The sequence below is a fragment of the Schistocerca gregaria genome, chromosome X (genome assembly GCF_023897955.1).
Source record: "Schistocerca gregaria isolate iqSchGreg1 chromosome X, iqSchGreg1.2, whole genome shotgun sequence".
Classification (NCBI taxonomy): Eukaryota; Metazoa; Arthropoda; class Insecta; order Orthoptera; family Acrididae; genus Schistocerca; species Schistocerca gregaria.
This window is the reverse complement of record NC_064931.1, coordinates 687,541,648-687,566,736: the sequence shown is the minus strand read 5'-3', so window position 1 is coordinate 687,566,736 and position 25,089 is coordinate 687,541,648. Positions and strand designations below refer to the sequence as shown.

The 25,089-nt window shown below is 40.7% G+C and overlaps 1 protein-coding gene across 2 annotated transcripts in view; it reads right to left on the bottom strand.

Moving 5' to 3' along the window:
* The window catches only part of LOC126297736 (rab GTPase-activating protein 1-like), a 153,683-nt gene that overhangs the window by 37,171 nt on the left and 91,423 nt on the right, over positions 1 to 25,089 (bottom strand). For both annotated transcript variants that reach the window (XM_049988884.1, XM_049988883.1), the window contains exons 11-12: positions 15,023 to 15,148; positions 6,724 to 6,909 (exon numbers count right to left, since the gene is read on the bottom strand). In XM_049988884.1, the coding sequence (XP_049844841.1) occupies positions 6,724 to 6,909; positions 15,023 to 15,148 (312 nt within the window). The remainder of the gene's footprint in view (positions 1 to 6,723; positions 6,910 to 15,022; positions 15,149 to 25,089) is intronic.

Genomic DNA, 25,089 nt, shown 5'->3' with positions numbered 1-25,089 from the left:
ATGTATAACCTTGTTCAAACAAATTTCAGGCTTGCAGCCGGTCATCGTTCAATACTTCGCGTGATATTTCAACTGGGCACTTGCCAGTCATCTTCAGGTGAGCCGTCGCAGACTGGCAAAAACGGCCTCCATTCCGCAATATATAGCATACTGTAACTATTCTGCGCATGCATCAAAAACTTGATAGATGAACCACAGTGCCCGCTGGCAGCGCCCTCGCTGGTGGAGTAGCGGAACTCAGTCGCCCTCTGCATTGCTGTTTTCCACGGCCATCAATGCACTCTGTCGTCTTCGATTTGAGCAAATCGTGGAGATGATGGGATTCCATGCACTGTCCAGCTGGTAGCCGCTCTCACGGTTTAACAGATTTTCCGCCAGCCATGTTTCTACGGATTCTTTAATAATGGAGTCCCAGAAAGACGTTGCTGTGAACAAAATCATTGTTTTCTCATACTCCATTGAATGTCCAGTAGAAATACAACGTTCTGCAATAGCGGACTTGCTTGGCTGCAGAAGGTGGGTGTAACATTGATGTTCAGTCCAGCGTTCTTTCACGGTGCGTGTGTTTTGACCTATGTAAGCCATACCACATTGGCACAGTATCTTGTAAATTCCGGCCTTTCGTAGTAACAGATTGTCCTTAACTGATCCCAAAAGGTCCACAATCTTCGATGGTGGGCAGAAAACCGATTTTACCTGAAATTTTCGGAGGATTCTTTCTTTTTTTTTTTTTTTTTTTTAAATGAAGTGTTGCCAACAACGGATGGAATACCAATTTTCACTGAATACTGTCTTTAGATGGGCGAGTTCTGGAGGTAAGCTATCTAGATCTGAGACAGTATGAGCTATATGAACAAGTGTTTTAAGCAAAACTCATGGTTTGCGATGGGCTATGGCAAGGCCATACATCTTATCTACCTAAGTGACTCTACCTATAGGATGATTGTGCAACGGAAAACTTCAGCACTATTAAATTCCTCCTCCTTACTGCAAGAGACCATCAAGAGTTTAAGACCACATGGTTGTGTACCTCCAAGACTGTATGGCCTTCCAAATGTTCATAAAGAGGGTCTTCCTCTGCGTCCAATATTGAGCAACATTGGAGTTCCTACATATGATTTAGCTAAACATCTCGCTTCCTTACTGAGACCTATTGTAGGCCAGTGCTCACATCACATACGAAACTTAGTTGATTTTATCAATAGACTGGGGGCTCTTTGTCTTAGCAGTGTGGACCTTCTAGCAAGTTTTGATGTTGTCTCACTTCTTACAAAAGTTCCTCTTGCAGATTCTTTGACACTGATTGGTAACGTGTTTCCTGTTGATATCACTGCTTTGTTCAGGCACGCCCTTTTCTCAACTTATTTTATGTTTAATCAAGAATATTATGAACAGACTGATGGTGTTGCCATGAGTAGCCCCGTCTCCTTTGGTGGCCAACCTTTTTATGGAGGATTTTGAAGAGAGAGCACTTGGATCAGCTGCCCTGAAACCAACAGTTTTTTGGCGGTATGTGGACGACACTTTCATAGTGTGGCCTCATGGAGAACATAAATTAATGGAGTTTCTATATCACCTCAACCCCATTCATAGCAACATCTGGTTCACCATGGAAATAAAGAAAGATGGTTGTTTGCCTTCCTTGGATGTCCTGGTTCGAAGGAAGAAACCCACTCATACTGATTTGTACCTGCAAGCATCAAGTTGCCATCACCCATCGCAAACCATGAGTTTGCTTAAAACACTTGTTCATAGAGCTCATACTGTCTCAGATCTAGATAGCTTACCTCAAGAACTCACCAATCTAAAGACAGTATTCAGCGAAAATTGGTATTCCATTCGGCAGATTAACAGGGCACTAACAGTTAAAACTAAGAAGCAGGAAGTGAATAAAGTGGAGAACATGCTGCAACAATCTTTAGCTTTTCTTCCTTTCTTTAAAATAGCAAGAATCCTCCAAAAATTTTGGGTATAGTGGTTTTCTGCCCACCATCGAAGATTGTGGACCTTTTGGGATCAGTTAAGAATAATCTGTTACTACGAAAGGCCGGAATTTACAAGATACTGTGCCAATGTGGTATGGCTTACATAGGTCAAACCACACGCACCGTGAAAGAACGCTGGACTGAACATCAATGTTACACCCACCTTCTGCAGCCAAGCAAGTCCGCTATTGCAGAACGTTATATTTCTACTGGACATTCAATGGAGTATGAGAAAACAATGATTTTGTCCACAGCAACGTATTTCTGGGACTCCATTATTAAAGAATCTGTAGAAACATGGCTGGCGGAAAATCTGTTAAACCGTGAGAGCGGCTACCAGCTGGACAGTGCATGGAATCCCATAATCTCCACGATTTGCTCAAATCGAAAGCGACAGAGTGCGTTGATGGCTGTGGCAAACAGCAACGCAGGGGGCGGCAGAGCTCCGCTATTCCTCCAGCGAGGGCGCTGCCAGCGGGCAGTGTGGTTCATCTATCAAGTTTTCGACGCATGCGCAGAATAGTAACAGTACGCTATATATTGCAGAACGGAGGACATTTTCGCCAGTCTGCGACGGCTCACCTGAAGATGACTGGCAAGTGCCCAGTTGAAATATCACGCGAAGTATTGGACGACGACCGGCTGCAAGCCCGAAAATTGTTTGAACAGTCAATTCGCCAGGAAAATTTTAAAATTCACGTGTATAACATTGTTGACTGTCAACATTAAACTAAATATTCAAAACAGCTGAAAATGCATAGATATATCAAGTACACATGTACCAACAAAATGAAAAAAAAAATTGAAAATCAGTTGTAAATCAGCTGTGAAATTAAGAAATTCCATTTCCTTTTTTATCACATCTTGTATAGTTGGTGGCATTCTGGTTGGTATCCCATTGCTTTCTGAGGCATCTCCAGACACCTGGAATCTCATTAACATGAGTAAAACTGTCCTCGGTGATGAGCCCCACTTTGAACTGAGCCCTGATGATTAGCAAAGACATGTCTGCAGATGCCCAAGATAGCAGTGGGATAGCAAACTGACTGTCACCCGCCATACGGCCTAACAACCTAGAGTTACGGCCTCAGGTGCAATTTCTTTTCATAGCAGGACCCCTTTGGTTGTCATCTGTGGTACCTTTACAGCACAGTGGTACACTGACGATATTCTACACCTGTTTTGTTGCCCTTCATGACAAATTATCCTAGATTTACATTTCAGCAAGCATATCACTGCCCGCACACAGCGAGAGTTTCTACCGCTTGTCTTCATGTTTGCCAATCAATACCTAGGCCAGCAGTGTTGCCAGATCTCTCCCCAATTGAGAAAATTTGGAGCATTATGGGCAGGACCACACCATTTCAACAGAAATTGGCACGATATTCCTCAGGAAGACATCCAATAACACTATTAATCAAGGCCAAGCCAAATAACTGCTTGCATTAGGTCCAGAGGTGGATAAATGTGTTATTGACTTTATTGAACAAAATCTTGCAAGGCTCGCAGAAGAGTTTCTGTGAAGTTTGGGAGGTAGGAGATGAGGTACTGGCAGAATTAAAGCTGTGAGGACGGATCATGAGTCATGATTGGGTAGCTCAGTTGGTAGAGCACTTGCCTGCAAAAGGCAAAGGCCCCGAGTTCGAGTCTCGGTCCGGCACACAATTTTAATCTGCCAGGAAGTTTGATATGTATGATGTTTCTGGACAATGAAAGCAAACACAATGACATGCTTGTCGTAAGTCCTGACTGCAGCTGATGACCACTGGACAGTGGGTGCTAACAAGATCCACATCTGCTGCAGCGCTCCAAGATAGAGCCAATACTGTGGACAAAACATTATTGTTCATTCTGGCCAATCAAATAACATGGTGGTTAGTCCATGCTCTCATGACAAATTTCAGTACAACTGTTATATAAATCCATAACTGTCATAGTAGTATGCCTTGTGTAACCTGAAATGTCTTGGCATGGCTAACCAACTTCCATGAGACTGCTCATTCTGCTCTGTTTGAATTCACTCACAAGATTATGTTGTGTTCTTTGATTCGGAGGATGAGTACTGGCATTAGTTTTCATGAGTCCACTTTGATGACTGATCAGTGAATGAATTCAGTGTAATGCTCAACTTCCTGGCTGCACAACAGAGAGCTGGTAGTGAGATGTAGGCATCTGGAAACTACTTCATCTGCTATGTTTTCAGTTCCCACGAATAATTTTTTTTTCACTTTTTCATTATATATCTAATGTAGTTACACACACAATACGTAATTTGCTCAGGAAAATATGAAATAATCGTTATTTATTTGAAATTTCATTTAAAGTTACGGTTCAACTGTTTATATTTATGTTCCTTATTATAATAATGCAATTACTTTTACTAGAAGTCTGAGTTATTGAAAGTTATGGCTAATTAAAGCTATGATAATGTCATATAATTGGAAAACATTTTGAGCTAATGGGCAGTGTTGAAGATATTGTTAACACTCATTCAAAAGCAGCTGTTCCAAACATTTCATTAAATTATCAGAAACTAATTAACTTATGAAATAATTGACATTAATAGTTCGAATTCTCATAAGTTTGACTGCCTATTTTGATTTAATGCCTACAAGATTCTGAACATTGACAACATTTTCTGAACCAGGCAAAACCTCTCACTAATTAATTCAGTCCATAACAAAGATTTTGAATAATTTAGGTTCATAAAAGATTGATTTTAAGATGGATGTAATACTCTTGAGTAGGGGATTTCAGACTATGAAAGCATAACAACATTCCATATATTTTTATGATTTACTAAGCTGAAACGTGTTTCATAAACCAGATAATAGTAAAGTCTTAAGAGTCAATGTGAAACAGTAAAATCCAACCTCGTCAATTTTCAAAATGTCACATCACATTCTGCCTCCTGTCTTGAAGTAACCACCCCTTCCCTGAAATGGGCAGTCTGTGACTGGTGAAAAATGGGCAACATCTCTAGGTCTACATGTCATAAGACTGTGGCTCGTAATCATGAGGGAGATCTAAGCACAGAAAGTCACATCCAGCTAGCATGATGCTCACATCTCTGTGTCGATTAAAGTGAAAGTCGACAAAAAGCAATGAATAACATCTCTATGTCGCATAATGTCAGAGTCTCAATTGGGAAAGTGAACATGCAACATGTATGTTGGTTGCAGGGAAAGTTTGCAAATGGCTAGCACTCGGATGACAGAACTATGTTGGTTAGAGACCCAGGCTAAATGTGCTTTGACATCATCCATGTGACATCTATGTACCTTATCTGTAACCTTGAGACTTCAAGATACGAGGGCATTTCAAAAAGTAAAGATACAATGGCTCGCAGTCCTTAAATAGAACATTTATTTAGAAAACATCAGTTACATTTTATTAACTGGATTATTTGTTATTTTTTGACATAATCACCCCTGTTATCCAAACATTTGTTAAGTTGGCGCACAAGCTTTTGTATCCCACAGTCATAGAAGGTTGCCGCCTGTTGTTGGAACCAAATTTCAACTTCATCTTTGATCTCTTCATCGCCGTGGAATGATTTTCCACCAAGATGTGACTTCAGGTAATGGAAGACATGAAAGTCGGTGGGCACAAGGTCCAGGCTGTATGGCGGATGGTCCAATACGTCCCATTTGAATTGTTTGAGTAGTGCTTTGGTTGGCTTTTGTGAATTCCAATGGCACCATTGCATTGATTGTTGCTTGGATTCAGGTGTATGGTGATAAACCCACATTTCATCACCTGTCACAATGTGATCAAGGAACTCATCACCTGCTTTAGCATAGCGTGTGAGGAAGTCAAGTGCAAAGCCCATCCTTTTCCTTTTGTATTCTTCTGTTAACAGTTTTGGAACCCAGCGTGCACACAATTTCCTGTACCCTAACTTGACAGTCACGTCATAAAGAGTTGTCATTGACACGTCCGGTGTGATCTGATGCAATTCTTTCAATGTGAGACGTATATTCGCACGAATTGCTACCTCCGTTCTCCGAAGAAGGGCATCAAACATCACAGATGACCGACCTGTTCTTTGTTCGTCATGAACATCGGTACTACCTTCAGAGAAATGACGACACCATTTCGTTACATTTTGTCGATTCATAATGTTCCCATAAACATAAACAATTTCTTTGTGAATATTTGCTGGTCGCTGACCTTTTGCATGAAGAAAATGTATGACAGAGCGCACTTTGCATTTGGCGGGATTCTGAAATGGTGCAGCCATTTTAAACATGACCCACCCAAACTGCGGAACGATCGTAAGGAGAAAGCTAACGGTTCAAGGTTAACACCAGTGCTGCCAACTTGCTCGCCAAAACTCTTCTGTTCCTCTGGCGTACGGTGTATCTTTGCTTTCCAAAATACCCTTGTACATGGAAGTGAGTGCATCAACATGTACGGGGTACTTCACACAGGGGTTGTGGGTGTAGGTGTGTGTCAGCGTTCTGCATTCTTAAATCACTTATTGCTGGTACACTATTCTATAAATAACCTGAGTTTGGATTCATTTGGGGCATTCTTTTTCGGTGTTAACTCTTTCACATACATTAGCAAAACAAAAGTTTACAGCAGCATAAGAAACAGATTAATGCAAGGAATAAGGCAAAGAAAGTACTTAAATTGAAAACATGTTTAAAGAAAAGTAATTGGTTCACACTGGACAAATACCTTAAAACTAATTTATAAATAAATATTACAAATATTGAAAGTACATACATACCATCAGCAGAGCCAATGCAACTTGAAACAGAGTTTCTACTCCTTGTAATAGGAAAACATCTAAAATATGGAAAACAAAATACAGTGGAAACCTAGCTGTAAAAACAGTTAGGAACCACTGAGAGGCAAACATGTGTGACTCTACACCTTTCTCAGTAAAATGCTGCCACAATTTGGGTAACTGCTCCTGAAAACGTTTGAAAACATGTTTTAGTGGAGTTTGAAAGCATGAATCAAGATTTATTGTAAAAACAAGTGTCTGCTACACACAATATCAGAGGTTGACTTACGTATTTACAACTACGGCAAATGAACATCCAATTCGGTAGTTTTCAAAATTAAATGTATAGAATTCTAACTTTCTGAAGAATGCCACAGAGACTAGTTTAAAACCAAAAGCTTTGCAACATTTTCTGTCCATCTGCTAACTACAGATGTGCAAGGATTTTATTGCTCTACTTCACACAAATGAAGATTGTTGTGACTCGTCGATCTTTCAAAGTGCCGCCACGCAGTTATGCGCATCCTCTACATGCGGCGCTGTCTGCCAGCCATGCAGTAGCAGTGCCACCTAAGCAGCCAGCCAGCCAGCCAGCGGCCGCTAGACTCGGAGTCAGTTATGATTTGACTGTTAAAGTGTGCATAAGTCTTACTTTGTTTAGGCGGTCTGTGACTTTCATGTATTGCATCTTCCATGAAATACATTTGTTCAACTTGAAGTTATAACAATCGGTGACAAGGTAGTGAATTTTCCTTTTCATTGTTGACCCGCAAGTTTCCATGGCTACTTTAGAGCAACTCTTGCACAGCTCATAGAACAGCAAACGCTACTCACAACTGTGATTCGTGAATTCATAGCGGCATTCAATGCGAGGTCTCTCTCGTCATTGTCTCTACCTCCTTTTCCTCCTTACAACGAGACGGTGGAAGACTGGTCTGATTATGAAAAACATCTTCGACAGCACTTCTTGGCATTTCATGTCACAGACAACCAAACATGTAAGTCTCTGTTCCTTTCATGGATTTCACCTCAAATGTATTGGTTGATGTCGCATTTGACTCCTTTGAAAGATCTTGTGTCTTTGTCTTTTGCTGAAATACGCTCACTTCTGTCTGTCATTTTCAAAAGCATACACATGTGGTAGCCTCTTGTGTTGCCTTTCATCATTGTCAAAAACAACCAAATCAATCATATCGCGCTTGGGCTGCTGAACTTTACGGCCTCAGTCGAAAGTGTCAAATGTTACTGAAGTTCACAAAGAATCCTAAGCCAATTCCATGGTATGGGATGCTATTATCCGGTCGGCGCCCAACAAAGAAGTTAGGCAACATGCCCTCATCGACTCTAGATGAAGTCCTATCCATCGCTCAGTCTTTTGAAATTTCTCGTGCCGCAGGAGCGCAAATAGAGGCATGGGGTGACTTCGGGGAAGTACAACCTCTGTGCGCTGTTGACAAAGCGTGCGGCATGCCCCCGCCAGCCGACGTGGTCACAGTACGCTCCCAAGCGTAGCCTCGGCCTAACCGTAAACACACCTCTAAGAAACTGTAGCAAACCCCACCGCGACTTCCTTCCTGTCCGTGGTGTTTTACGAAACACTCACAAGAAGATTGTACACAACATTGGGCCGTGTGTCACAGATGCAAAAAGTGTGTCATCTGTTTGCAAGTCCGACCACATACCTGATGTTCATGAACATGACGCTGATTCTGCTTCTGTGTTGCACTTCTTCCCTTTCAGGGCAGTTATTCCTCACTGTCCAAATACTTGGTTGGGATGTTCGCATGCAGGTGGATACTGGTTCTGCTGCCACTATCATTAATTCTCAGACATATCTTCAGTTGGGTTCTCCAATCCTGTCACCTGTCACTAGGTAATTACGGACTTACAATAAACAGAAGATTTCTCTTGGGACAATTTGATGCTGAGGTATCTTACAAATCTGTCATTCGCACTGTTCCCATATTTGTGGTCGACCATAGTAACGCGGAGAATCTTTTTGGCTTCGATGCCTTTCGCGTTTTTGGGTTCTCCATAGATGACTCTGTCAATATCGTCTCTGATGCTATTTCTTATGCTCAATTAGATTCCTTGTCGATGACATTTTTGACCCTTTTTTCTCCTGGGTTAGGCCGTGCAAATGGCTTTGAAGCTCATATCACGCCCAAACCCAGTGCTCGGCCTAAGTTTTTTCGGGCTTGGCCCATTCCTGTGGCCCTTCGTGATAGGGTCAAACGGGAACTAGATCATCTCACTGTTTCAGGGGTCTTGCTTCCTGTCACTTCCCGTGAGTGGTCCTCTCTTGTCATTGTCGTGGCTAAGCCAAATGGTGATATTCATCTCTGTGGCAATTTCAAATCCACTGTAAATGCTCAATGCCTCATCGACACTTATCCTATACCTCGACCTGAAGAATTTTTCACTAAACTTGCTGGAGGCCAGTATTTTTCTAAACTTGACCAGTCAGAAGCTTATCATCAACTTCCTCTCGACGCCGCTTCCCGGAAGTTTCTAGTCCTTAACACGCCTTTCGTCCTCTACCCATACCAACGATTGCCATTTGGGGTTGCCAGCACCCCTGCTCTCTTTCAGTGATTCTTGGAACAATTATTGCTCACTGTCCCTGGGTGTATAAATTACATGGACGACATTGTCGTCACGGGCTCCGCCACTGAAGAAAATCTTCAGAATCTCCACACACTTTTTGATGCCATAAATCAAAATTTTTTCAGTCATCTATCACATACTTGGGGTTTCCAACTCTCTCGGAATGCTATTCGTCTGCTTCAGCAAACTGCCGCTGTGATTGATGCCCCTCCTCGCCCTACATCTGTTATGGAACTGCAGGCCTTCTTGGGGAAAATAGCATACTATCGCAGGTTTTTGCCATCTGCTGCTTCAGTGGCTCAGCCGTTGCATCGCCTGTTGCATAAAAACATGCCTTTACACTGGTCCGCGTCACGCGATGCGGCTTTCCAGAAACTGAAGACTATGCTGAAACCGGCCCCGTGCCTGGCTACTTATTGTCCAGGCCAACATCTTGTTCTTGCCATGGACGCCTCTCAATATGGGGTTGGTGCAGTCCTTGTGCATTGTTTATCTGACGGTTCTGAACAATCCATTACTTATGCCTCCAAAATGCTCAACAAAAGTATTCTCAAATTGAAAAAGAAGCTTTGGCCATTATTTATGTTCTTCATAAGTTTGGTGTTTTGCTCTATGTATCCAAATTTCATCTTGTTACGGATCACAAACAACTTGTTTCCTTGTTTCATCCATCAACGTCACTTCCCAAGGCCGCACACTGCCTCCAGCGTTGGGCTCTTTACTTGTCTCGTTTCAATTATGAGACTCATATCCGGCTGATGGCTCAACATGCAAATGCTGATGCACTGTCTCACCTTCCCATGGGTCCCGATGTGGCATTCAATAGGGACGAACTTTTGTGTTTCCACCTGGATGTTGCCGGGCAGTGGGTTGTGGACAGGTTCCCCATCACCGGGGACCGGCTGGCGGCTGCTACGGGTTCTGACCCTACCTTCTCCCGGGTTTTACGCTGTATTCAGAAGGGTTGGCCAGATCGTCCGTCCGCTAAGACTTCTGATCTGTTGCAGAACTACTACATGTTGCGTTACCGCCTCACGGCTAGGGATGGTGTTATCCTCCTTTCCACCGAAAATGCTTTGCCGCGTGTTGTGGTACCTGCGTCTTTGCGTGCTTCGGTCTTGCGCCTCCTTCACCAAGGGCACTGGGGTGTCTCTCGCACAAAATTTCTGGCACGCCGTCATGTGTACTGGCCCGACATCGACTCTGAAATCGCACACATGGTCGCTGCCTGCAGCCCTTGTGCGTCACAGGCCACCTCCCCGAAGTAATGTTTGTCACTGTGGCCTTTGCCTGATAAGCCCTGGGAGCGTATTCATGCTGACTTTGCGGGACCTTTTTAGGTACTTATTGGCTTCTTGTTATTGACGCCTACTCTAACTTTCCTTTCACTGCCCGTTGCACATTGCCTACCACCGCTGCAACCACCAATGCTCTGGTGCACGGGGCCCCAGCAGATTCGACCCCCACGTCTCCTGTCATCTCGACCCGTTATCATCGGGGACACTGCTGTCCGTACAGGAAGCCTCCTCCTCGAGGCTTTACGGCCAGTCAAATGACACCTATGGACGTTAGCAATCTACAGGCCACCTCCATCAAGACCTGTGCAAAAACTTCAAAGGGGGGAAAAGTGTTGTGACTCACCGATCTTTCAAAGTGCCGCCGCGCAGTTACGTGCATCCTCTACATGCGGTGCTGTCTGATAGCCATGCAGCATCAGTGCCACCTAAGCGGCCAGCCAGCCAGCAACAGCTAGAATCGGACTCAGTTATGATTTGACTTTTAAAGTGTGCACACGTCTTACTTTGTTTACTCGATCTGTGACTTTCATGTATAGCATCCTCCTTTAATTATATTTGTTCAACTTGAAGCTATAACAAAGATGACCATCATTTTGAACAGGTTTTGTGCTGTAGTATCTGCTCACCCCAGGTATGAAAAAAGATTTATCCAAAACCCTTGTTTATTTGCCTTTTGACAAACTCAGTGCTTCTACTATTCAGTGAATTGTTACTTTTAACCCTTAAATAATTAACCTACAAAATGAGTATAACAATGTGAAAGGTCAGATAACTGTCAAACTGATGAAATCCTTAATGTGTAGCAGAGCTACAGCCACAAAACATTTCATAAGGAGAAATAAAGTTTCAGTGTTTTTTGGAGCTTACAAATTCAGCATCCACAGACATTTAACATATACACAAAAAGAACAGGAAAGTGGACTCTAAGACATCCTATTCTTTCGAGAGATTGCATACGCATTCCTGCACTTAAAAAAGCAAGTTGAAAAGTTTAGCAGTCATGGACTTCAAACCTGTATGATTCAGATCTGGAGGCATTGCCCTAAGTAATGCTTATAGTAGAAGGAATGTAACATTGAAATCTTTCCAGGGAAATAAGCAGTACTTCAATGCTATCGCCATTTGATATATAAAAATATCACTTGCCCCTTATATCATGGTTCCTGTTGTCAGTGACAATGTGATGCTGCGAGCAGCTTATTAATAGCCCTGCATGGACATCACCTCTTTATTGTTACCATGCTGGGGCCCAGGCAACACACTACAATTAGTACTCAGTTACATAATCAATTGTAGGGCTCTGTATGATGAATGAGGATGATTTCATTAACAATTTTTGAAGAAGGAACTGTCTTTGGCATTGTGAGTAACATCTAAACATCTAACTGCTGTGGCTCAACTCAGTTACATCACTACTTCAGGAATGCTTCCCACCTCTCTCAGAAGTCAAATTTTATACACTGGAGGGAAAAATTCAAATGAGATAACAAACTCTGGATAATCCAGGATGGAATAATGGCATATTATGAAAAGAATTGATTGCTACTCACCATATAGAGCAGACACTGAGCCGCAGACAGGTGCAACAGATGACTGCTACACATTTGACTATTTGGCCAAAAAGGTCTTCTTCTACAGTACAAAAGACATACACATTTTGTTTTCATTGTATTTTCTACTTCAGAAGAAGATCTTTTGGCCAAAAGCTCAAATGTATGGAAGTCTTTTTATTGTGCCTGTCTGCCACTCAGTGTTCTCTATATGGTTAGTAACAATCTATCCTTTTCATAACAAAATGACATAATCAGTCTTATTATGGTAATGATAATCCTTCTGGGGCTTAGAATGTACAAAGCTGTGTCAACTTTCAAGATTCAAATGGCTCATATTATTGACTCCTTAACTCACTCTAACTTTTTAGAGCATTGTCCAGATCAAATGCCAGTATAGCATCCAATACAACTATTGTTTCACATCTGTGCAAGAAGAACAACAATAAAATCATCTGATACCTTGTAATTTCAAACAGTTTCAGGATGACAATCATTAACATAAAGTTCTTGGTTTGTAACTCAAGCTTTCTTTAGCATTTGTAACCACAGTTTGTTTATTTTTTGTTGTTTGGTCCCACACATCTTTTCGATGTACAAAATAAACGAGGTATAGGACAGTACTGTGTAAACACAGTATGCAGAATATATTAAAGAAAATAAACACACAAAAATGTTTTGCCCTCCCTCATACAATTTGTGAGCACAGTAAAACAGAGAAAGAGATTTTACCAGCTAGTCAAATGTTCAAAGTTTTAATGATGTACATAAATGAAAGCACCTGGTTGTAAAATACTATTACACATCATTTACACTATTAAGTACTTTGATGCTAAAAATAATAAAATAAAACAATTTCATTCACATAAATTTATTAAATGAATACCAACAGATAACAAAAATATGAAGTATTCATTTGTCTAGATGGATACAAACTACTACTACTCCCCATCCCCCTTTTTATTGTTATTACAGTGAAGGTAATGTCATTGACAAGTGCAGATCCACTTCATGTAATCATTCTACTCTCTTGACAATAAAATCTTTTTGATAACCAGTTTGGCTTCATAGATTTCTTTACACTCATGGATGGTCTTATTACAATTAGCATGTGTTCTACATTAGGCAACAAAAATTATTTTCACAAGGTGTTTAAACAGTGACCAATCAGCAATGACCAGCTGTGGCAATGCATCACTCAGGAGCACTAATCACTACAGTTATGTGGGAACACGGGTGCCACCAGCACCACTTAAGCGTGTTATGTTGCTTTCTCTGCTGCTGCCGCTGCTGCTGCTGATGATAATCGTAGCTACTACATTTATTGAAAGTTTCAGGACACATATGGGTCTGTGTTGCCCCTTTGACTACTGAACCCTAGTAGTGGAGGTGTGTATCACAGGATTTAGTGTTGGTAAGACCAAATGATATTTATGGCCTGTAAAGTCTGTTAGAGACTATGTGGGAACATACAAGAAGTATTGTAGAACTTGGGTATGCTAAATTTCAGAACACCAAAGAGCCATCTCCTTTGCAACTGGTTGTAGGTCTTGTTGCAGACTACATTGCTAACTATTTCACATTCTCAATACTTTCTTCTTATTATTATTCTTCTTCTTCACTGTATTCGAGGTGTACATAAACTTTGTCATCCTGTGGTCTTTATTCTGCCAGTTATAAAGGCCATCACGAAGAGCTGAACAAACAAGAAATCTGAATTTTGGTATTTGCCTTGAAGCATATTTCTTTAAAAAAAAACAGAGTCCTAATTTAAGCTTGCATTACTGTATGTAATGGTAATGTAGAACCCTTTATCAGTCCTGAATAACCTTCTTTGCATGCCACATAACAATAATCTAGCCTACTACAAGTTAGTAACAATTCCTGTAATGGTATGCATTCACAAAAAAGGTTTAATATGAAAACAAAACAAGAAAGTTTCTCACACTTCACATACATCTATCACCAGGAAAACTAGTTATGGCTCACACTTCATATGTATCTGGATGTAAAAACATGTCTCACAAAAGATAACATGGAAACAAAATATGTTTCCAAAAATACATTTTTTCCAGTTTACATTTAATTCCCATGTGCTATAATGGTCTGAAAGAATATATTGCAAATCTGATCAGAGAAGTGGTTGAGAACAGAGACAGCGTGAAGTAAGTTATACGGAGTAGACACCAAATTTCTTCAGTTCAGATGGCATATGGCATAACAACTAGAAACAGAAAGAAAACTGTACAAACATTCTAACATTTCTTGAAATTTTTTATAGTTCAAGAGCTGGAACAGAAACATAGTTCATAATAAAAATAATGACATTCTGAAAGTAGTGCCACATGAAGTGTATAAAGGTATTTAAAGACTGGAAACATTTTCCATACTCTATGACTAGTACTCGGAGTAAACTTGCATCAACATATGCTAAAGGACACCATTTGTGCGAGGCTCTGACCAACAGACTTTACGTGTCAGAATTTAAAACTGCAAATATTCCCCGTCAATATAGATTTTGAGCAGGAGATCAGACCATGCAGCTAATGTGATATTATAAATGGTGAATGGACGAAACACAAACAGGTATTTCACCTGATCCACACAATGTATTTAGTCTGTGGATCCAATAAATAAACTTTTGACTAGATACATCAAAGAAAGTAACTAACAGCTCAGCCATCATGCCATGGTCATTTAACCATTTAATGTGGCTAGGCACTTGAGAATGTTCTATTGATTAATACCATTATGCGATTATGTATCCATACACAACTTTAAAACTGATGTACTAATACATGATGCTACTACAACAGATACTAGCATTTTAAAAGTACTGAATACCTCCATCAACCTGTCCAGTTGATACAATCTCAAGTAGAGGACATCAAAGCCATCCTTGTACAAATCTCGTAGGCCATAATTGTACATTAGTTTAATAAGGACACAGAAGGCTTGTTCTTCTGGCATCTGTAATAAAATCATAAGCATATATTCTTAGATAGTAAACACACAATGAAATGGTGAAGTATGCAACACAGTTTTCATGAAAAGCTTCCAAAACATTATCTACAAATATGTTTACACCCAGAGAAACCTTTAAAAACTTCTCTTTAGATCGCTAGTTCAACAGTTTTTACATGCAAAATATGAATTAGGACATCACATCATCTTATGAAAGTAACATGCACTGTAGCATCTAATGAAAAAGCAGTAGATAAAAGAAAAGCCTAAGGTTCTCTTAAAAAGAAAAAAAAAAAAGGAGCAATGCAATTTCAGTAACAGCATTAATACTGTATTTTGAACGAGTAACGGCATCACTGGCATCACTGTTTCTACTTGAATGTATGTGCCTTCATGGCTATGGCGATCTACTGTGGCAGTAGTCTGAATACAAGGCAAATAAAAGAACTCCATCCAAACAGGCCTTGGAAGAGTACCAACCAACTACCATGTTGTCCTCAGGCCAAAATTCAGATACATTGGGGCATGGGGTCAGCACACTGCTCTCCTGGCCAATGTCTGTTCTTGTGATCTGGAGCCACTACTTCTCAATCAAGTAGCTCCTTAATTGGCCTCACAAGGGCTGAGTGCACCCCATCTGCAAACAGCACACAGCAGACCCTGATGGGTCCCCATCCAAGTGCCAGCCACACCCGACACTGCTTAATTTCAGTGATCTGATGGGAACTAGTGTATCCACCATGGCAAAGCAGTTTGCAAAGGGCAAATAATGCAAAAACTTCAAAAACGAATCTGGGGCACTTCTATTACATCAGAAGGTACATTTAACAGCAAAAAAATTGGACCACTGTAGACAAAATGGCACATCATCTGGTAAAAGTAGCATACAAACTGGACCACGATGTGACATCAGGTAGAGGGAATTAATCATCGATTCAGAAAATGTGAGATATTCGAAGTTCACTCTGTATTCGCCCTTGCCCCATGTGCTAAGGACTGCTCACATTACGACACAGATTATGGACCTGACTAAATGTTCAAGTCGCAGTGACAGCACCTGAATACCAACAAATACAAGACACCGTCCCTACAAAGCTTTTAAGAGTGGGCTTAAATGGCTCACTATGATTTGGAGTTAACTTCGAATGATAGACTAATTTTACCAATCAGATATTTTTCTGAAATCATTTATTTTCATTTTTTGCAACTTTAAATGATTACTTCGCACTTTTTGGAATGAAGACTGAAGCCTCAAAATTACCTTCCACAAGCTTATGGACCCATATGGTCAAGGAAACAACAATTATGTCTGTTTCTTGTGACACAAAGCTATATATTTCCACTCTCTCTCTCTCTCTCTCTCTCTCTCTCTCTCTCTCTCTCTCTCTCTCTCTCTGCCCCCCCCCCCTCCCTCCCTCCTCCCTTGTTTGTATGTATTCACTAGAAAGAAAGCAATATTTTGAACAATGTTTACCCAAATTATGAAATAGAATGTGGGGTAACAACACAGCTGGCTTTCCTTCATGTAGCTACAGATCCAAAAGGTATAGTGTTTTATGTCAGCGAAAATATCTTATCACAAAAGCAATTTTTGGAATGCTATTTGTAAAAGATAGAACCGAACATGAAATCATTACCTGTTTACCATAAGAAATGTAAAAATTCCATACAGCTACACCTAATAGTTATAACCCTTACGTGTTTAGAAGCAGGGACTACATTTTCTTGGTAAGTTAATAACAGAATATTATGACCCACAGCAAATGAGTAAGGGTGCAACCAGTACTTCTTTGCCTAGAAACAGCCTGAAAGACAGTATTACCAAACTCGCAAAACAATATTACTGGATCACCTGTTAGAAAATATTAACTGTAAAACACAAAGTCTATTACGGACCTCTAAAAATAATTATGACTACAATTCAAAGCTATACAGAGGAGTCTGAAGTCATATTTGCATTTAAAGTAATGAGGTAAATGCAATTAATGGGTTTTTTGATTGGTATAGTTTTTAAATACAAACAAAACATCATGGCAAAGGGATAAAAACAGTTAAAACTCTATTTTTGTGGCAATGATCTAGTTAACCAAATTGATGCATTGCAGTGGGCTAAAACCATCTCATGTGCCAAACTATTATTCACTTTCCATTCCCATGACTAAAATGCTTGCATAGGATCCAGTGCAATGTTCACACTGTGACACGTTGCTCCACAAACCTGTCTATGGCAAAAGAGTTTTCAGTTTACTTCACGAGGTTTATAATATAATTCAGGTTTCCTTTCTACACTTTTACTGAGGTTGGAGAGTTTCAGGGAAAATACAGAAAGGGCTTCAGTCTAAAAAGGTGCAGGATGAACACAGAAGAGGGTAGACATAGCAACAATCACTACTGTAGCTGTAAATTATGGTATCTATGGCAAAAGGCAATGGAAACCATCATACTGAGCATGGCAGGGGCTACCTTATAACACTACTAGTCATTTCCTGTCATGTTCCACTCACAAATAAAGTGACGGAAAAAACGACTGTCTATAAACCTCCATACAAACCCTATTTCATGGTCCTTATGCAAACTGTATGTTGGCAGCAGTAGAATCAGCCTGCGATTAGCTTACAATGCCGGTTCTCTAAATTTTCGCAATAATGACTCATGAAAAGAGCATTGTCTTCCCCCCAAGGACTCCAATTTCACTTCCTGAGGCATCTCTGTAATACTTGCATGCTGATTGAATCTATCAGCAATAAATCAGCAGCACACTTCTGAATTACTTTGATCTCTTCCTTTAATCTGACCTGGTGGGGATCCCAAACACTCGAACAGTACTCAAGAATGGGTTGTACAAATGTTCTACACTGCCCAGTCACATTAATGTGGCCACAAGTAAAAAGCTGAATAGCCACCTTCAGCAGTGCGGATCGCTACCAGATGTGCAGGAAGACTGTCAATGAGGTTATGGGTGGTATGTACAGGGATGTGGGGGCATGCTAGCTCCAGTGTCATGGCCAGCTGCAATATGTTTCTTCGATGAGGAGTGATTGTGCGAACAGCCATGGAGGAGTTTCCAAGGGTTCTTGATTGGGTTTGAATCTGGGGAGTTTGGTGGCCAGGGGAGTACAGCAAACTCATTTTGGTGTTCTTCAAACCATGCACATACATGCGTACATTGCAAGCTGTGTGACACGTCACAGTTTCCTGCTGGTGGATACCATCGTACCAAGGAAAAACAAATTGCAAGTAGGGGTAGACATGTTCCACAAGGACAGATGTATACTGCCAGTCCACTGCACCTTATAGGGAATACCACGAAAACATTCCCCAGGCAATAAGGCTTCCTTCTCCAACCTAGTCCCTTCCAACAATGTTGCAGGTTGTTTGGTTTAATACATTTCACACTGTACAGGCATAAAACACTGTTCACTTGAAAAGGCCACCCATTGCCACTCAGTGGACATCTAGCTGTGGTATTAGCCTGTAAATTCCAGCCTTCATTGCCGATAAACAGCAGTCAGTGTGGGTGTACAAACCACCCACCTGCTGCGGAGGTCCATACACAGCAACATTTGCCGAATGGTCTTTGAGGAGACACTGTTGATAGCCTGCTCATTCCTCATGGAGGACAGTTGCAAAAGTTGAATGTTTAGTCTACATCTACATAAAGACTCTGCAAAGCCACCAAATGGTACATGGCAGCAGGTACCCTGTACCACTACCAGCCATTTCCTTTCTTGTTCCACTCACAAATAGAGCAAGGGAAAAACATCTATCTAAATGCCTCTGTATGAACTCTAATTACTTGTATCTTATCTTCATGGTTATTACGTGCAATGTATGTTTGTGGCATTAGCATCGTTCGGCAGTCAGCATCAAATTCTGGTTCTTTAAGTTTTCTCAAAAGTGTTTCTCAAAAAGAATGTCGACTTACTTCCAGGGATTCCCATTTGAGTTCCTGCAGAATCACCGTAACACTTACATGTTGTTCGAACTTACCAGTAACAAATCTAGCAGCCCGCCTCTGAAATGCTTCAATGTCTTTCTCCAATCTGACCTGGTACAGATCCCTAAGACCCGAGCAGTACTCAATAATAGGTTGCACCAGTGTCCTATATGCAGTCACCTTTCTTCCTAAAATTCTCCCAATAAACTCAAGTCGGCCATTCGCCTTCCCTACCACAGTTCTCACATGTTCATTCCATGTCATATCGCTTTGCAATGTTACCTCCAGATATTTAAATGACTTGGCTCTGTAAAGCAGGCCATTAGTAACACTGTATCCAAATATTACAACAAACAATACTGTCAGAGAAACATTCCCAACTGACCATTTTACCACAGCTTGAAAATACCGCTCGAGTTGTAAGGTTCTTTTATTTAACACATGACCAGTTTCGGGTTCTTATACACCCATCTTCAGGTGTCATATTGAAAATAGCAAAAGATGGGACATAATTTTTACATGCAGCAATAAACATAAAAACAAAAAAAACAAAAACCATAAAAATTTTAAAAACATTTAAAAAACCACTGGTTGGGCTAGGTGCTGTGAAACCTAAGTCAATGCCAAAGTCACACCAGACAGTACTATGGACAACTGCCTGAGTAAAGAAATATGCAAAGAATACCTGGACACTTACACTTGGTGCTGTGACCCCGAGAACCGCAGTGAACGTGTACAAGACGCAGTGTGCTACCAACGAGTGCAGAGCACAGAGTCGCCGACACGGAGGAGGAAGCAAACTGGTAAACCAGAGTGACAAAAGTACTGCCATCTGTTGACAGGAAGAAGGAATGTGGGGCCACTACCTCCAACAATTAACTTGGTGTCACCGACACCCATTATACGCAACCATTTAACTTCACCGTCACACTCAACTTCAATATTTTTGTCAAATGTAATGAACATTTCCCCCTCTTGTGGTCTCTAATCTATCTTTCGATTTAAGTTCCATGACTTGCTAAATATTTCAGATCTTTTCACTTCAGCTTTCAGCCACCTCTCAGTCTCAAGAATAACTTGACCACGAGCTCTTTCCTCGAGGGAAGTAAATTCGGGAACTTTATTACAAATATTTTGACTGTTTATGGTAGTTGAAGTGTCTTTATTTTGATGCCGTTTGACTTCCCTTGGTGTATATCGACTGGTGAGTGTTCATCAGAGCACCTCAAACTATTGCCTGGCCTGGCCTAAAAAACCCTCATGTGCATTTCACAAGTACTCCAATACCTGAGTAGCTACTTCCCTTGCATAGTGCACCCCTGACTTATAAGGCGAGTCCCCACGTGATAACCCAGGTCTAGAAATCTGAAGCCAAGACCATCACAGAGTTGACGAAGCGTTTGGTTGAGACCCTCCACTTCGTTCCAAACCAAAGGAACCTGATCAACTCTAGGAACAATGATGCAAATTGTGGGCTCTGCTTGTACTCCATGCAGCCAGCAGTCTTAACCACCTCCACCAACTGCCTTTACAAACTGAGGATTGCCTCAGAATGCAAGCAACAGGTGTCAGTGCCAATGTGAGCCAACTGCACCCTGCACACTCGATAGGTGCATGCAAGACCGCATCCACATCCTGGATGAGGCCTCCTGACAGACATACAGACTGCACACTGGGTTTCTTTCCAACTCTGAATGCTATCTACCTAAGGGGCTCCATAACGCGCCTAACACTGGAGTCCCAACAATTTGTAACTCCCTCCCTCCCGTGTGCCTGCTCAGAGCCTGCTGAAGGAGCGGCCACCTCTCCACTCACAGGGTGAATGGGCAAGACCAGGGGCCAGGCAGCCTGTCTCCACAATGGGCCTCCGCCTTGAGCAACGTGAATGCATTGCTACCTGCCATTCACTCTCTTGTGAGGGCGCATCCACCATGTTGGGTGCACTACGAGGTGCGTCAGAAGCAGAGCCTGTGGGCAAAACAAGCAACACCTGAAGTGTCCCATGCGACACGCCACATTCTCCGCCACCGCTATATCCAAGGCAGCAGCCAGAAGGTGACTGACCATAGCCAAAAGAGCATTCAGCTGTTAGCGAACTGTGGCCAGTTCCTCCTGCGTCTGCACACAGCATGTACACATCCTAGCAAGCCTAACTGAAAATGCAAATTATAAAAGCAGATAGAATTCTAGAAATGCTACTTGATACCCTCCTGATTGTCACCAATGGAAGCCAATGTGTAAATGAGCTATGTAGCTGGCTGTTCAGTGAGCAACTACTGCGGCTTATAATCAAGTTGCGTGTGTACGGAGTTTGTCTCAGTTGTATGACTAGATTCACTATTTCTTGTCAGAAAGGTCACAGTCCATAGCAACTGATGGAAAGTCATCAAGTAAAACAGAAGTAATGTGTGGCATTCCCCAAGGAAGAGTGATAAGCCATCTGTTGTTTATGATTTATATAAATGATTTAGGAGACAATTTGAGCAGCCCTCTTAGACTGTTTGCAGATAATGCTATCATTTTCCATCTAGTAAAGTCAGATGATCAAAACCAAATGCAAAATGACTTGGACACTACATCTGTAAGGTGTAAGAAGTGGCAGTTGTCTCTGAATAAGAAAAAATTGTGAAGTCATTCACATGAGTACAAAAAGAAATCCATTAAATTTCAGTTACATGATAAATCACACGAATTTGAAGGTTAACAATTCAACTAAATACCAAGGAATTACAATTACAAACAACACAAATTGGAACAGTCACATAGCTAAAGTTGGTGGGAAGGCAAACCAAAGACTGCATTTTATTGCCAGAACACTATGAAGATGCACCAGGTCTGTTAAAGGGGTTGCTTACACTTTGTTTATCCATTCTCTGCTAGAGTACTACCATGCAGTATGGGAACTTTACCAGATAGGATTGATAGAGGACATCGAACAAGTCCAAAGAAGGGCAGCACAATTTGTATTATCGTGAAGTAGGGGAAAGAATGTTACAAACATGATAAGTGAATTGGGGTGGCAATCATGAAAAATAAAGGCATTTTTTGTTGCGGTGAGGTCTTTTCATGAAATTTCAATCACCAACTTTCTCCTCTGAATGTGAAAACATTTTACTGTCACCAACCAACAGAGGGAGAAATGATCATCATAATAAAATAGGATTAATAACAGCCCGTACAGAGAGATTTATTTTTCCCATGCACTGTTAAGAGAGTGAAATGGTAGAGAAATAGTCTGAAGGTAGTTCAAATAACCCTCTGCGAGACACTTAAGTGTAAGTTACAGAGTAGTATTAGTTACATGTTCCATGGATCATTTGCACAATACATCATAACGAGTGGTGGAGCAACTCATTTTACATTCACATCGCAAATTAATTTGTACATACAGGTACATTATGAACATTTCTAAGTAGTAGTTCTTTTTTAAAGAAGGAAAAAAACTGGTGTGAGTTAGTAATTCCTGCCCACCACCTTTTAGCCATTACAGTAACAGAAATTCTTCTATGGAATATAAGGAGTTTTCAAGGATAAACTTTTTCAGTTCGTTAACAAATTTTTCTTTGCTGTATGTCAGACATTTTTACATCACTGGGTAACTGACCAAAATTTTTTGTTCTAGCACTGTGCACCCCTTTGTGTGCTAAAGACAACCTTAATGTGGAGTAATGTCATTTCTCTTTCTGTATAGTAATTATGTATCTCAAAACTGGACACGATTGTCTCAATGGGAATTCTGTGATCATTCATTAAATACAATATGGCGTTTCAGTCTTCGATCACTATACTTTATTTTCAATTACCAGTTTCGGTAATGACAGCGAACCGAGTGTTCTGTATGGACAAGTTACTCTGTAACTACAATATATGATCTGAAGATGGGCAGCTAGCCCGAAACCGGTAACTGAAAATAAAGTATAGCGATCGAAGACTGAAATGCCATATTTTATTATGTATCTCGTTGTTCATTTTGAACTGTAGTGGATTATTTACAACAAACTATATGAGGGAAAAAATATACTGTGAAGCAGTAGTCTGAATGCTCAACTCCTTAAACAGATGTCTTCAAGTGATCATGGGTGAGTACCACATATTATTCTTACAGCATGTTTTGTGCAATGAAGACAGACTTTCTTAAAGACAAGTTACCCCAGAACATTATTCTATATGACATTATTCAACAAAATATGTAAAATATGTCTCATTACTGATTTGTCTCTCACCAAGATTTGCAATGATTCTAAGCACAAATGCAGCGGAACTAAGTTCTTTTAGGAGTTCCAAAAATGTGTTTTTTTTCCAATTTAAAAAATCAATGTGGGCCCCTAACAATTTTGAAGTTTCCACACTATTTATTATTTCCTCATCATATGTTACACTTACCATTGGTGCAGTACCTCTAGCTGTGCAGAACTGAATACGTTGTGTCTTTTTAAAACTAAGGATGAGACTATTCACAGAAAACCAGTCAATGACACTGTTAAGAAATTTGTTTACCATTTCTTCCGTTTCTGTATGTATGCTTGGATCAATTACAATACCAGTGTCATCTGCAATAAGAACTAACTCTGCTTGCTGTATACTAAACAGAAGATTGTTTACATATATGAGGAAGAGCAGTGGACCTAAGATTGAACCTTGGGAAACTCCATACGTGACCTCATCCCATTCAGAATTATCTCACTGGACTACATTGCTTGAATTACTAAGTGCAACTTTCTGCATTACTTTGGTTAAATATGACATTAGCCATTGGTTGGCTATACCATCAATCCCATTAAATATCAATTTATCTATGAGAATACCATGATTCACAAAGTCAAATGCCTTACACAGGCCACGGAAAATAGCTCAACCAGCAATATTTTATTATTTAATGCTAGTAAAACTTAATGAGTGGACATGTAAATGGTGTTCTTAGTAGCGTTACCCTTCTGAAACAGAGACTGTGATTTGCTAAGGATACTGTTGTTGGTAAGGTGAGATACTATTCTAGAATACATCATGTTGTCAAAAATTTTGGAGAATGATGTCAGCATAAGATATAGATGTAGGTGTACATGTCTTAGATTCAAATTCTGGGACACAGCAAATATCTTTGGATACGCCTGCAACTATTTACAAACAAACTGGTAACAGACAAACCATCCCAACAAGGAAAAGCCATGAGGAAACAAGGAAGAAGATGGCAAGAATCATGGTGAATCATCATGGTAACAATGGAATGTGACAAAGTGCACTGGAAGCAATCGTGAGATGTCAGGACACTAATTGCTAGTAACAACGATAGCAAATAAACAGATACAAACAAACAAACACACCACTGGATGTCACTACTCACGTCCTGGGATAACTGTAACTGAGGTGTCATCAAAGAGGTTTACAAGTTACGTCAGACACAGCATAATGATTTCAACCACATGATGATCTTTGCATTTAATTTAAAACCACATCTAAATCTGCATCAATCAACAAATGAGCTTTGGAAGAACAAACCTCTGGAGGAGCGCAATTAACACGTCAGTAAGCTTACAATCACAGCTAACCTCCAACATACAATTACTGGTTTCACGTGATCCCAGGTGACATCATGCACACAGCAACACAAACAAATTTGCTTCTGTGTACAACTTACAACACACACTCCCCCATCCCCTTTATTTTACACCTTCCTTACTTATCTTCCGTTTTCAATGTGAACAATGTTCACAATCTGAATTATAGCCAGAGCAGAAAGTGAGTATTTTGACCTTTTTTTCCCCCAGCACTTGGAGAAGATGGTTGCATTTTTGGTACACATGGAAGTGCTTGTACACTGTACTGTAGCACACCACTAGACGAGTCAAAATATTTGAAAGGGAACAATGCTGAGTCTGTTGAAGTGAACAGCAGAGATCAGAAACAGAGGTAGTACGAGTCCAGTGTTTAAGGTTGTATATCTTAGAAATCTAGGGGCCACTGTTACATCAGCACTATACTGGCCTCTCTCCTTCTCGCTAGAGTCCCGAGT